Source organism: Oncorhynchus mykiss, chromosome 3 (assembly GCF_013265735.2).
Source record: "Oncorhynchus mykiss isolate Arlee chromosome 3, USDA_OmykA_1.1, whole genome shotgun sequence".
NCBI lineage: Eukaryota > Metazoa > Chordata > Actinopteri > Salmoniformes > Salmonidae > Oncorhynchus > Oncorhynchus mykiss.
Genome location: NC_048567.1, coordinates 60,165,614 through 60,178,688, shown reverse-complemented (window position 1 = coordinate 60,178,688; position 13,075 = coordinate 60,165,614). Strand labels below are relative to the sequence as shown.

At 44.7% G+C, this 13,075-nt stretch overlaps 1 protein-coding gene across 1 annotated transcript in view; it reads left to right on the top strand.

The window, feature by feature from the left end:
* The window catches only part of cps1 (carbamoyl-phosphate synthase 1, mitochondrial), an 87,792-nt gene extending 75,081 nt beyond the window's left edge, over window positions 1-12,711 (top strand). Inside the window, exons 35-38 of the mRNA NM_001124709.1 lie at window positions 6,543-6,602; window positions 6,888-7,000; window positions 12,021-12,150; window positions 12,544-12,711. Coding sequence (NP_001118181.1) covers window positions 6,543-6,602; window positions 6,888-7,000; window positions 12,021-12,150; window positions 12,544-12,702 — 462 coding nt within the window. The 3' untranslated portion in view covers window positions 12,703-12,711. The remainder of the gene's footprint in view (window positions 1-6,542; window positions 6,603-6,887; window positions 7,001-12,020; window positions 12,151-12,543) is intronic.
* The last annotated feature ends 364 nt before the right edge of the window (window positions 12,712-13,075 follow it).

The window sequence follows — 13,075 nt, the reverse complement described above, 5'->3', positions numbered from 1 at the left end:
GACTCTTCTCTCCATCTTTCTACTTCCTTTCACTCTCTCCTTCTCTTTTCCCTCCCTTTCTTCCTCCTCCCTTCTCTTCCCCTCTCCTCTCACTCGTTCTTCCTGTCTCCAGTGACAGACTGTCTGTGTGTGAGGAAGTCCTTTGAGGGCCAGATGAAAGTTGACAGTGGTTATTTCTCATCATGGCATTCAGCTCCACATGTCACAAGTGCTCAGTGCAGGTCTGATGGGAGAATATGTCTAGCACTATGAAGGCCTGCTACCCACCAGGAGAATATGTCTTGCGTTATGAAGGCCTAGTACCTAGTAATGGGGGAAAAAATCGATACAGTTACATATCAGGATATTCCTTTTGACGATATATCGTATAGTTTTGACTATCGCAATATTATTTTTGTGCTAGTTGGCTGCACCTGCACCGAAACAGTATTTTCTTCATAGCTTGTTTCCCATCCTCTTTCTAAATAGGGAGCCAATTTGTTTTCCAAATCAAATTTATTTATATAGCCCTTCGTACATCAGCTGATATCTCAAAGTGCTGTACAGAAACCCAGCCTAAAACCCCAAACAGCAAGCAATGCAGGTGTAGAAGCACGGTGGCTAGGAAAAACTCCCTAGAAAGGCCAAAACCTAGGAAGAAACCTAGAGAGGAACCAGGCTATGTGGGGTGGCCAGTCCTCTTCTGGCTGTGCCGGGTTGAGATTATAACAGAACATGGCCAAGATGTTCAAATGTTCATAAATGACCAGCATGGTCGAATAATAATAAGGCAGAACAGTTGAAACTGGAGCAGCAGCACGGTCAGGTGGACTGGGGACAGTAAGGAGTCATCATGTCAGGTAGTCCTGGGGCATGGTCCTAGGGCTCAGGTCAGTTGAAACTGGAGCAGCAGCACGGCCAGGTGGACTGGGGACAGCAAGGAGTCATCATGTCAGGTAGTCCTGGGGCATGGTCCTAGGGCTCAGGTCCTCCGAGAGAGAGAAAGAAAGAGAGAAGGAGAGAATTAGAGAACGCACACTTAGATACTTTTCAGTACTTTTATTTCCATTACTGATCAACATTTGTCTCATGTCTCTGTCTTGTCCCTCTGCAGCAGAAATGGTGAGCACTATGTTTTGAACAGCGAATTGCACTAAAATCACAGTATTCAATCACAATATAGAATTGCCTTGTTACTGCTTAAAGATCTGACAGTACCAATGTCATGTCCCATCCTTTTATCCTCCTCTCCTCCGCCTCGCCACTATGGAACTTACTGATGTCCAAATGACCACTGGATTCTCTTCACCCACCCGGAGAGCAGGGTTTCCATTAGGAGAATTTGGGGCTGGACAGTTGAGAAATGGACCGGTCATCCATATGTGTTGGGTTTGTAACCCATTAGGGTGTCCATCCATGCAGCCAACAGCATCAATAAACCAGGGATATTACTTTCCTAAAACAATAATTGTCCACCTCACAGTTCAGCTGTCGGAGATGTGAGCACTAAATGCATCAGCACATTGCATGCATAGGCCTATAGGCTTAGTGATCCACTATAGTCAGGGTTAGAAATTAACACTCGCCAAATTGGGTATATTTTTACATTGGCGGGTAAGAATGTCTATTTCACCAGCCACCAGTTGGGTGGTCACACAGAGCAAGGCCACATGTAGAGGTTTGGTCAAATTGACTAGAAAGGCTACTAAAGTGTGGCTTTGTCCTCGTGTTTCTTGGCCAGATACAGTGCCCTCCGTAGTTATTGGGACAGTAAAGCATTTTTTCTTATTTTTACACTATACTTCAAAAGTTTTGATTTGAATTCAAAGAATAACTATGAGGTTAAAGTGCAGACTGTCAGCTTTAATTAGAATTTTCATTCATATCAGGTGAACCATTTTAGAGGAGCAAAAGTATTGGGAAAAATGTGCTGATGTGTATTAAAGTAGTAAAAAGTTAGCTATTTGGTCCCATATTCCTAGCACGCAATGACCACATTAAGCTTGTGACTGTACAAACTTGTTGGATGTATTTGCTGTTTGTTTTGGTTGTGTTTCAGATTATTTTGTTCTCAGTAGAAATTCATGTCATTTTGGAGTCACTTTTATTGTAAATAGGCATGTAATATGTTTCGAAATACTTCTACATGAATGTGGATGCTACTATGATTACGGATAATTCTGAATGAATCGTGAATAAGGATTACTGAGAAAGTTAGATGCACAAATACATTATATATACAAAAGTATGTGGACACTCTTTCAAATTTGTGGATTTGGCTATTTCAACAACACCCATTGCTGACAGGTGTATAGAATTGAGCACACAGCCATGCAATCTCCATAAACAAACATTGGCAGTGGAAGGGCCTTACTGAAAAGCTCAGTGACTTTCAACGTGGCACCGTCATTTCAAAAAGTCAGTTAGTTACATTTCTGCCCTGCTAGAGCTGCCCCGGTCACCTGTAATTGCTGTTATTGTGAAGTAGAAACGTCTAGGAGCAACAACGGCTCAGCCGCGAAGTGGTAGGCCACACAAGCTCACAGAACCTGACCGCTGAAGTGCGTAGAGCCTAAAAATAATCTGTCCTTGGTTGCAACACTCACTACCGAGTTCCAAACTGCGTCTGGAAGCAACGTCCACACAATAACTGGCCGTTGGGAGATTGGTGAAATGGGTTTCCATGACCGAGCAGCCGCACACAAGCCTAAGAATACAATGCGCAATGTCAAGAGTCAGCTGGAGTGGTGTAAAGCTCACCGCCATTGGACTCTGGAGCAGTGGAAATGTGATCTCTGGAGTGATGAATCACTCTTCACCATCTGGCAGTCCGACAGACTAATCTGGGTTTGGCAGATGCCAGTAGAACGCTACCTGCCCCAATGCATAGTGCAAACTGTAACATTTGGTGGAGGAGGAATAATGGTCTGGGGCTGTTTTTCATGGTTCTGTCTAGGTCCCTTAGTTCCATTGAAGGGAAATTTTAACGCTACGGTATACAATGACATTCTAGACAGTTCGGTGCTTCCAACTTTGTGGCAACAGTTTAGGGAAGGCCCTTTCCTGTTTCAGCATGACAATGCCCCCGTGCACAAAGTGAGGTCCATACATAAATGGTTTGTCGAGATTGGTGTGGAAGAACTTGACTGGCCTGTACTGAGCCCTGACCTCAACCCCATTGAACACCTTTGGGATGAATTGGAACTCCGACAGTGAGCCAGGCCTAATCGCCCAACATCAGTGCCCGACCTCACTAATGCTCTTGTGGATGAATTGAGGCAAGTCCCCGCAGCAATGTGCCAACATCTAGTGGAAAACCTTCCCAGAAGAGTGGAGCAAAGGGGGGACCAACTCCATATAATGCCCCTGATTTTGGAATGTGATGTTTGACAAGCAGGTGTCTACATACTTTTGGTCATGTAGTGTATCATACCCCCCAAAAACATGCTATCCTCCCCTGTTATTGTAAAGGTGAGAGGTTAGCATGTCTTGAGGTTATGATATTTGTGCATCTGTAACTTAGAACAAAAAGTAGAAAAAATGCTTTACCGTCCCAATAATTACGGAGGGCACTGTATATCATTTACTTCACACTCTACATTGTTTTTCAATGTTAGTTTGAGTTTGCTGCAACCGTCTTCTGCTAGGAAGACATCGCAGTCTGAGATTGTTTTCAGATAAAACCAGTAATGACGTCATTCACAAGGCAGTCTATTCGCTGAGGCTAATAATTAGGGCTCCCGAGGGGCGCAGCGTTCTAAGGCACTCAATCTCAGTGCTAGAGGCGTCACTACAGACCCTAGTTCGATTCTAGGCTGTATCACAACCGGCCGTGGTTGGGAGTCCCACAGGGCGGCGCACAATTGCCTTGTTAAATAAAGGTTCAATCAAAATAATGATAATAGGATCATCTTTGGGAGAAACGTGAGAGAGTGACCAAATAAGGGAATGAATAGAAATCAACATGTTTTGCGTTATTGTTTGTATATTATCACAAACAAAGTACTAGGGTAGTGAATTGATGTTAGCTTTAGCTGTCAGCTAGCAAGGAAAGTTAGTCTACAAGCTGGAAGTCACCGGTATCATCTTCCGTTGTAAAGCCTGAATGAACATAGTTTTCCGAACTTTTTAATGAACAGTTTCAACATTTCTACATGGCATGTCGCATTATTCCAGACTGCGTTAACTTCTGTGCAGCATTACCGGTGACCTACCAGCCTCCCAGTGCAGGCTAGCAATGAGTAAGTGGACCTAACATGATGCAGCCTCCCAGTGCAGGCTAGCAGTGAATAAGTGGACCTAACATGATGCAGCCTCCCAGTGCAGGCTAGCAGTGAGTAAGTGGACCTAACATGATGCAGCCTCCCAGTGCAGGCTAGCAGTGAGTAAGTGGACCTAACATGATGCAGCCTCCCAGTGCAGACTAGCAGTGAGTAAGTGGAGCAGGCACAGCGCACGCTATAATAAGGGGTCCACTGTGCTGATTGACCGGCATGATCCGTCAGACACATTCAGAATTACCGAAAGTAACAACCTTTCTAGTATCGAAGAAGTACCGAAGTTTCAGTATACCGTGCCACGCTACTCCACTGTATGATAGGCTGGAGTAAAACTGACTAGGCAATCAGGATCGATAATAAACAGAGTAGCAGCCATGTGAAGGAAAGGGGGATACCTAGTCATTTGTCCAACAATGTATTCAACTGAAATGTTTCCTCCGCATTTAACCCAACCCCTCTGAATCAGAGAGGTGCGGGGGGCTGCCTTAATTGATATCCACGTCTTTGGCGCCCAGGGGACAGTAGACTGTGTGTGTGTTGGAGTGTCAGTGTGTGGTTAGTCCAGTGAGTATACGTAGAACCAGTGCAGAACAATGTATGGGGGGGGTCAATGCAAATAGTCAGAGTAGCCATTTGATTATCTGTTCAGCGGTCTTAAGGCTTGGGGGTAGAAGCTGTAGGTGTTCCTTTTGTCCAGGTGGGAAAGGTCACTGTGGAGTGCAATAGAGATTGCGTCATCAGTGGGTCTGTTGCGGCGATATCTGAATTGGAGTGGGCCCAGGGTGTCTGGGATGATGGTGTTGATGTGAGCAATGACCAGCCTTTCAAAGCCTTGCATGGCTACAGATGTGAGTGCTACGGGGCAATAGTCATTTAGACAGGTTATCTTAGCATTCTTGGGCACAGGGACTATGGTGGTCTTCTTGAAACATGTAGGTATTGCAGACTCTGTCAGGGAAAGGTTGAAAATATCAGTGAAGACACTTGCCAGCTGGTGAACCTGTTTAAAAGTCTTACTCACATTGGCAACGGAGAGTGTGATCACACAGTCATCCGGAACAGCTGGTGCTCTCATGCATGGTTGGTTCAGTGTTGCTTGCCTCAAAGCGAGCATCGAAGGCATTTAGCTCGTCTGGTAGGCTCGTGTCACTGGGCAGCTCGCGACTGGATTTCACTATGTAATCCGTGATAGTTTGCAAACCCTGACACATTTGACGAGCTTCAGAGCCGGTGTATTAAGTGTATTAAGTGTCGATCTTGGTCCTGAATAGACGGTTTGATGGTTCCTCAGAGGGCGTTATAAGCGTCCAGATTAGTGTCTTGCGCCTATAAAACGGCTGCAGGATATTATATTGCAACAAACACAACATTACATTTGGAAAACATTTTCCAAGAGAACAAAATGAAACAAAACACTTGCAAACTGGTTTAAACCGTTTTTGTTTTACTTCAATGAAAAAGGCATCCATCTTCACAAGAAACAGTAGCCCGAGGCTCCTCTCTTGCTCTCTCGCTCCATCATCAGCAGCAGGCGCATAAGGCAGCGCAGAAGACAGTGAGAAAATGGTGCTGAAGCACGAAATCGGGATGTATGATATGCTGCTATGGACAATTTGGCCAGCTACAATTTTATTTATCGACTTTTCATTTATTTTATCGGCCAAAAGCCGTCAATTACCGGCTTACGGAAACCCTGCAAGAGAGGGCGAGAGATGGAAGAATGAAGGGAGAGAGAGGTTGTTATAGGGTCATTGTCCATGTCCGTTTCTAATAAGACTTCAACAAAGGGTGGACACTAGTGTGAAATCGGAATATCTGTGTGTGTGTGTGTGTCTGCAGGTACTAGGGACAGAGCGGAGGGTGGTGTGAAATCAGAATATCTGTGTGTGTGTGTGTCTGCAGGTACTAGGGACAGAGCGGAGGGTGGTGTGAAATCAGAATTAGTGACCGAGGCTGTGTTTCTCTTCTACCTTTCCCTCCTAATGACCAGCCTACATGGCTGTGAATCTGACACGCCTTTACAAACCTGATTACTTGGTCCTGTTTAACACAGTGTGATGACACAACTAGGTTGTTGATCTGGCTCACAGAGGAGAAGAGGAGGAAAGAATGTACAGATTTAATCTTAGAGAGGTGTTTCTCCTCTATTGATGTTCAAAAGCAAACGCTACCAAGGGACAGAGACCCATGTGCGTCCCAAATGGCACCCTATTCCCTATGTAGTGCACTACTTTTTGACCAGGGCTTAGTTTGTGATTCTGATTCGATTTTTACCTCCCTCAGCATTCGTTCCGGCCCAACTTCTTAGCCACAGCACACCAGCTGAATGAAGAAGGCTTTAAGGTGAGTACTACTGTTCGTTCTCAATTACTACTCTTCAAATGAAATTATATTGGTCACATACACGTGTTTAGCAGATGTTATTGCGGGTCTAGCAAAATTCTTCTCTCCTATTGGAAGTTCAGTCATGAGTTAGACTGCTAGTCGACCTGATAGTCTATGCACAACCCAAAACAACATACCAAAACACAGAGGAATTGAAGAGAAAGAGAACAAACTGACATTTGCTTCTCTCCCCCTCTGTGTGTGTGTGTGTGTGTGTGTGTGTGTGTGTGGTCTCTCCTCCAGCTCTTTGCTACAGAGGCCACCTCGGCCTGGCTCTCTGCCAATGACGTGCCCGCCACCCCTGTGGCATGGCCCAGCCAGGAGGGAGGAGACGCCAGCTTGCCCAGTATTATCAGGTGAGGGGATAAGGGCAAGGGGGCGACTGTCTGGAATAGAGGGATGAAGAGAGGGAGGGATAAAGAGTAAGTTGTATTAGTCGTATGTACAGGATACGCATGGTATACATCGTCCAATGAAATGCTTTCTTGCAAGTTCTCAACAAAGCAACAGCAATAAGAAATAATAAAAGATAAAAATACGAACATAAAGTAAATGTTTCAATAGAATAAACATTTTGCATAATTATAATACAGGATGGTACAATTTCTAGTCCAATATTAACATGTGTATTGGGGAAGAGGGGGATAGGGGGCCAGTGTATAAACTGAGTCTGGTAGCAGCAGTTGTGATGTGTGGGTGTGTAGTATGAATGAATATGTGTGTGTGTATGGCTGTGTGTGCGTGTAGTATGAATGTGTGTGTGTGTGTGTGTGTGTAGTATGAATGCATATGTGTGCGTGTATGTCTGTGTGGGTGTGTAGTATGAATGAATATGTGTGTGTATGTCTGTGTGGGTGGGTGTGTAGTATGAATGTGTATGTCTGTGTGTGTGTAGTATAAATGTATATGTGTGTGTGTATGTCTGTGTGTGGGTGTGTAGTATGAATGTATGTCTGTGTGGGTGTGTAGTATGCATGTGTATGTGTGTGTGTATGTATGTCTGTGTGTGTAGTATGCATGTATGTGTGTGTGTGTGTGTGTAGTATGAATGTATATGTGTGTGTGTGTGTGTGTGTGTGTATGTCTGTGTGTGTAGTATAAATGTATATGTGTGTGTGTATGTCTGTGTGTGGGTGTGTAGTATGAATGTATGTCTGTGTGGGTGTGTAGTATGCATGTGTATGTGTGTGTGTATGTATGTCTGTGTGTGTGTGTAGTATGAATGTATATGTGTGTTTGTATGTCTATGTGGGTGTGTAGTATGAATGTATATGTGTATGTCTGTGTGGGTGTGTGCATGAATGAGTGCATGTGTGCTAAGGTGTGTAGTAACAGAGCAGGTGGTCAGTCCAATTCAAGTAGTCTGATGACTTGTAGATAGAAACTGTCTCTGAGCCTGTTGGTATCAGACCTCATTCTCCAATACCGTCATCATTATGGAGAACAGCTTGTTTCTGGGGTGTGTGGGGTCCTTGATGATGCTGCGTGCCTTCCTCAGGCACTGTTTTGAGTAGATGTCCTGGATGGGTGGGAGCACGGTCTCAGTGATGGACTGGGCCGTCTTCACCACCCACTGGAGGGCCTTGCGGTCGTGAACGGAGCAATTCCCGTACCAGGCCATGATGAAACCGGTCAGGACGCTCTCGATGATGAAGCGGGAGTATTTGGAGAACACCCGGGGCAGCATGCCAAATTTCCTTATCCGTCTTAGGAAGTAGAGACACTGGTGCACCATCTTGTCAAGAGTGGTGGTATTGTTGGTCCATGACAAGTTCTCTGTGATGTGGACACTGAAGAACTTAAAACTCGTGACTCTCTCTACTGCAGTCTAGTTTGATGTGGATTGGAGCACCCTCCTTTCAAACGTTATTAATCTACCTTCCGAAAATATCTCTCATCTTTTGTGACAACTGATGCGTCCTCTCCTTCAGTGTGGAATTAAGCATGTAACTGTGTTGACAGTCATTGATCAACAAGTCATTTTGCATCCCGCACAACCCCAGGCAATTAAATCAAATGTTATTTGTGTTTAGCAGATGTTATTGTGGGTGTAGCGAAATGCTTGTTTCTTGCTCCTACAATGCAGTAATATCTAACAAGTAATATCTAACAACTTCACAACAATACACACAATACGCACAAATCTAAAGTAAAGGAATAGAATTAAGAATATATAAATATTTGGACGAGCCATGTCAGGGCTGTCAAAAGTGTGCGCAACTGGTTAACTGAAGTCAGGTGCAGGAGAGCAGAGATGAGTGAACAGGCACACTTTATTTGGCAGAAGGAAAACAGTCGGACGCAACTGCGTAACGACACTCCCGCAAAAGGCGAATAGCACAGTCGTCACACAAATAATGTACAGCATATAATTCCACGGGTTCCAAACAAGACCCGGCGAAAATCCAGCATGAAGCGTCAGACATGACACGTAACGAACAATTACACACACACACATGGGGGGGAACAGAGGATAATATACACATAGAGTGATGAGGGGATGTAAAACAGGTGTGCGGATGAACAAGACAAAACAAATGGAAAATGAAAGGTGGAGCGGCGATGGCTAGAAGACCGGTGACGTCGACCGTCGAGCGCCGCCCGAACAAGGAGAGGAGCAGACTTCGGCGGGATTCGTGACAAGAGCGGCATAGACTAAGATACAGTAGATACAGTGCATTATTATTTTATTTTTTTATCTTTATTTAACTAGGCAAGTCAGTTAAGAACAAATTCTTATTTCCAATGATGGCCTAGGAACAGTGGGTTAACTGCCTTGTTCAGGGCCAGAACGACAGATTTTTACCTTGTCAGCTCGGGGGATTCGATCTTACAACCTTCCGGTTACTAGTCCAACGCTGTAACCAACTCTAGGCTACCTGCCGCCCCACTAATATACATATGAGATGAGTAATACAAAATATGTAAACATTATTAAATTGACTAGTGTTCCATTATTAAAGTGGCCAATGATGTCAAGTCTATGTATATGGGGCAGCAGCCTCTGATGTGCTAGTGATGGCTATTTAACAGTCTGATGGCCTTGAGATAGAAGCTGTTTTTAAGTCTCTCGGTCCCGGCTTTGATGCACCTGTACTGACCTCGCCTCGCCAGGTGGTTGTTGTCCCTGATAATCTTTATGGCCTTCCTTTGACATCGGGGGCTGTAGGTGTTCTGGAGGGCAGGTAGTTTGCCCCCTGTGATTCGATGGGCAGACCTCACCACCCTCTGGAGAGCCCTGCAGTTGTGGGCAGTGCAGTTGCCGTACCAGGCGGTGATACAGCCTGACAGGATGCTCTCAATTGTGCATCTGTAAAAGTTTGTGAGGGTTTTAGGTGCCAAGACAAATTTCGCTGTTGCGCCTTCTTCACCACACTGTCTGTGTGGGTGGACCATTTCAGTTTGTCAGTGATGTGTAAGCAGAGGAACTTGAAGCTTTCCACCTTCTCCACTGCGGTCCCGTTGATGTGGATAGGGGGGTACTTCCTCTGCTGTTTCCTGAAGTCCACGATCAGCTTTGTTTTGTTGACGTCGGGTGAGTTATTTTCCTGGCACCACACTCCCAGGACCCACACCTCCGCCCTGTAGGCTGTCTCGTCATTGTTTGTAATCAGGCCTACTACTGTGTTTGCAAACTTGATGATTGAGTTGGAGGCGTGCGTGGCCACGCAGTCATGGGTGAACAGGGAGTACAGGAGAGGGCTGAGCACGCACCCTTGTGGTGCCCCAGTTGTGAAGATCAACGAAGTGGAGGTGTTGTTTCCAACCTTCACCACCTGGGGGCATCCCGTCACGAAGTCCAGGACCCAGTTGTACAGGGTGGGGTTCAGACCCAGGGCCTCGAGCTTGGAGGGTACTATGGTGTTGAATGCTGAGCTGTAGTCAATGAATATCAGTAGCCTACTGTAGTAAAACTGTGCACTGTGCCCAGCTTCACACACTGACCAACGCGAGGTAGGCGGCCTGATCTTGAACATCTGCACGGCACCTTCAGCATTCAAATGCTAAATTGGCTTGCGCGATATTCGGCTTTATTAGTTTAGTGACAACCTAGAAAATCTGCTAGGTTGTTATTGTTATCTATGTGCAGTTGTATGTATTGTATGTTACCGGAATAAATGTAAACTATTGGAGACATTTGGCTATACCTGATGAACAGGCTTAGTATAGATTTTACTTAGCTTGTTCAGGTTCACCAACAGCAATAGTTCTTTAGGTAGTTTGGTTTTAAACAATCAGTGTATATGGTCATTTGTAGATATACAGGGTAAAGTTCATATTTTCATAACAAGAACAACAATCAAGTTTTGTGAGGCACGCTGCATGGCCGATGCAGGAGGAAAAATAAGGTTACTCCGTAAAAACGTCAATGGTCATAACCATTCGATTTTGAGGTGGGTGGGGTGGTTAAATCCAAAGTTGGCTATATATTAATTGGCTATGTCATAGCTCATTTGTAAACGGTAAGTATTGATACAATACTAGCTCAAACACTTAATCTGCAAAAATGACAAGTTAATTTAGTGGGTGATGGTGATTTCAGAACCGAAGTGGGGGGACTAAAAACATGTTGTCCCCCACTAATCTCATATTGGTAGTGAGGTGGTGCCTAGTTTCCCTTATGGCTCAGCTCAGGTGCCAAAATAGTAGATACACCCTAGACATGCATCATTTACACACACACACACACGCAGAAGTCAGTTCAGACATATCCGCATCAGAGAGGCCCAACTCATGAGCTAATCAGCAGAGGATTTGGAAATTGAATGTGTTTATGCAACGAATGTTAGTGCATCAAACTGAATCGCAACGATTTGTTCTCTAATCAAACCGAATCCCACAAATCGTTTCAAGCTAAAAACGTATCAATCCTGTATCGTGTCGGAGCCCATATACAGTATCTAGATGCGTATGGAATTGTCTTGAAAGGGAAAGATGCACATCCCTAGTATTTTGATAACATCTCACTCCTTACAGCTCTTACTGCTTCATCACTATAATATATTTGGCGTGTGATTAAACTCTGAATAATGTCTCAAAACACACAGTCCAATTACACAGCATTATAAGGAATTATGAAATATAACAACAAGGAGTGCACACACTACTCCTCCTTACACAGTGCTGCTGTTAGCCTCAGGAGAGGCACGTGATGTGTGTGTGATTGTGGACAGAGGATTTGATGTCACCTTTGTTTTAATGTGGTTGTCATCTGAAAGGCTTCAGATATAAATGTATCTTTAGATGCTTTACCTCGTCTGTTTATCCACAGCCCTGTTTTCCTCTTCTCCTCATACTTCCTCCTCTCCTCTCTTCTCCTCTCCCTTTCTCTCTTCTCCTCGGTTCACTGTAACCTTTCTCTGTGTATGTGTGTAGGCTGATCAATGAGGGCCACATTGACCTGGTGATAAACCTTCCTAACAACAACAGCAAGTTCCTCAGGGACAATTTCCTGATCCGCAGGATGGCTGTGGACCACGGGGTGCCTCTCATCACCAACCACCAGGTACACAGACACAGTGACAAGACACACACACACACACACACACACACACACACACTCAGAGGGACAAATGCAGGTACACAAACATGCATACTCCACGCCATACAGACACACACACGCAGGGACACACACACAGAGACACATGCAAGCTCTCACACACACACACACGCACACACACACACGCACACATCCAAAGCAACTTACAGTACTTACAAGAATTGAACTGACAATCATGTCTTAAACAGATTGAGACACCTTTCCAGGGTCAGTTTAATTTCAATTCAGGAAGTTAACTGCAATTCCAACTTTTACTCATAGAAAAGCATTATTTGGAATTGGAGTACTTCCCAAATTGAATTGACCCCATCACTGAACCTTTCCCTGTGGTCACGTCAGGTGGTCAAGCTGTTTGCTGAGGCCATAAAGTATGCCAGCGAGTTGGACACCACCAGCCTGTTCCACTACCGCCAACGGGACGCTGACCGCCAACGGGACGCTGACCTCGAAAAGGAAGCTGACCGCCTTAGGGACACTGCCACCAGACTGCCGAGCTAGAGCTGTACCCCCCCCCCCCTATATCTGACCCTCCCTCTCTCCCAGAAGTTAAAGGGGGTAAACCATTGTTATTGACACCTGTAAATGTAGCCCATAATTATATGCCAAATCTTTATACATGTGTTTTAAAGACATTTCACATCTAGGGATAGAGGACATAGTATGTTTGTTTGTGATCTCATTTAACCACATCCAAGAGCAGTATCTTTCCTGTTTACACTCCACAAACACATTTTCTTTATCTTAGTATGGCTGTATTTTCCTCATACTGAAAACACATAAAACGCCTTTGATATGTTGTTCGCCAGTTCAGAAGCCTTCAACATTTTAAAGTCTAAAACAGACCTTGCTGACAAACTTTTAAAAGCAGCGG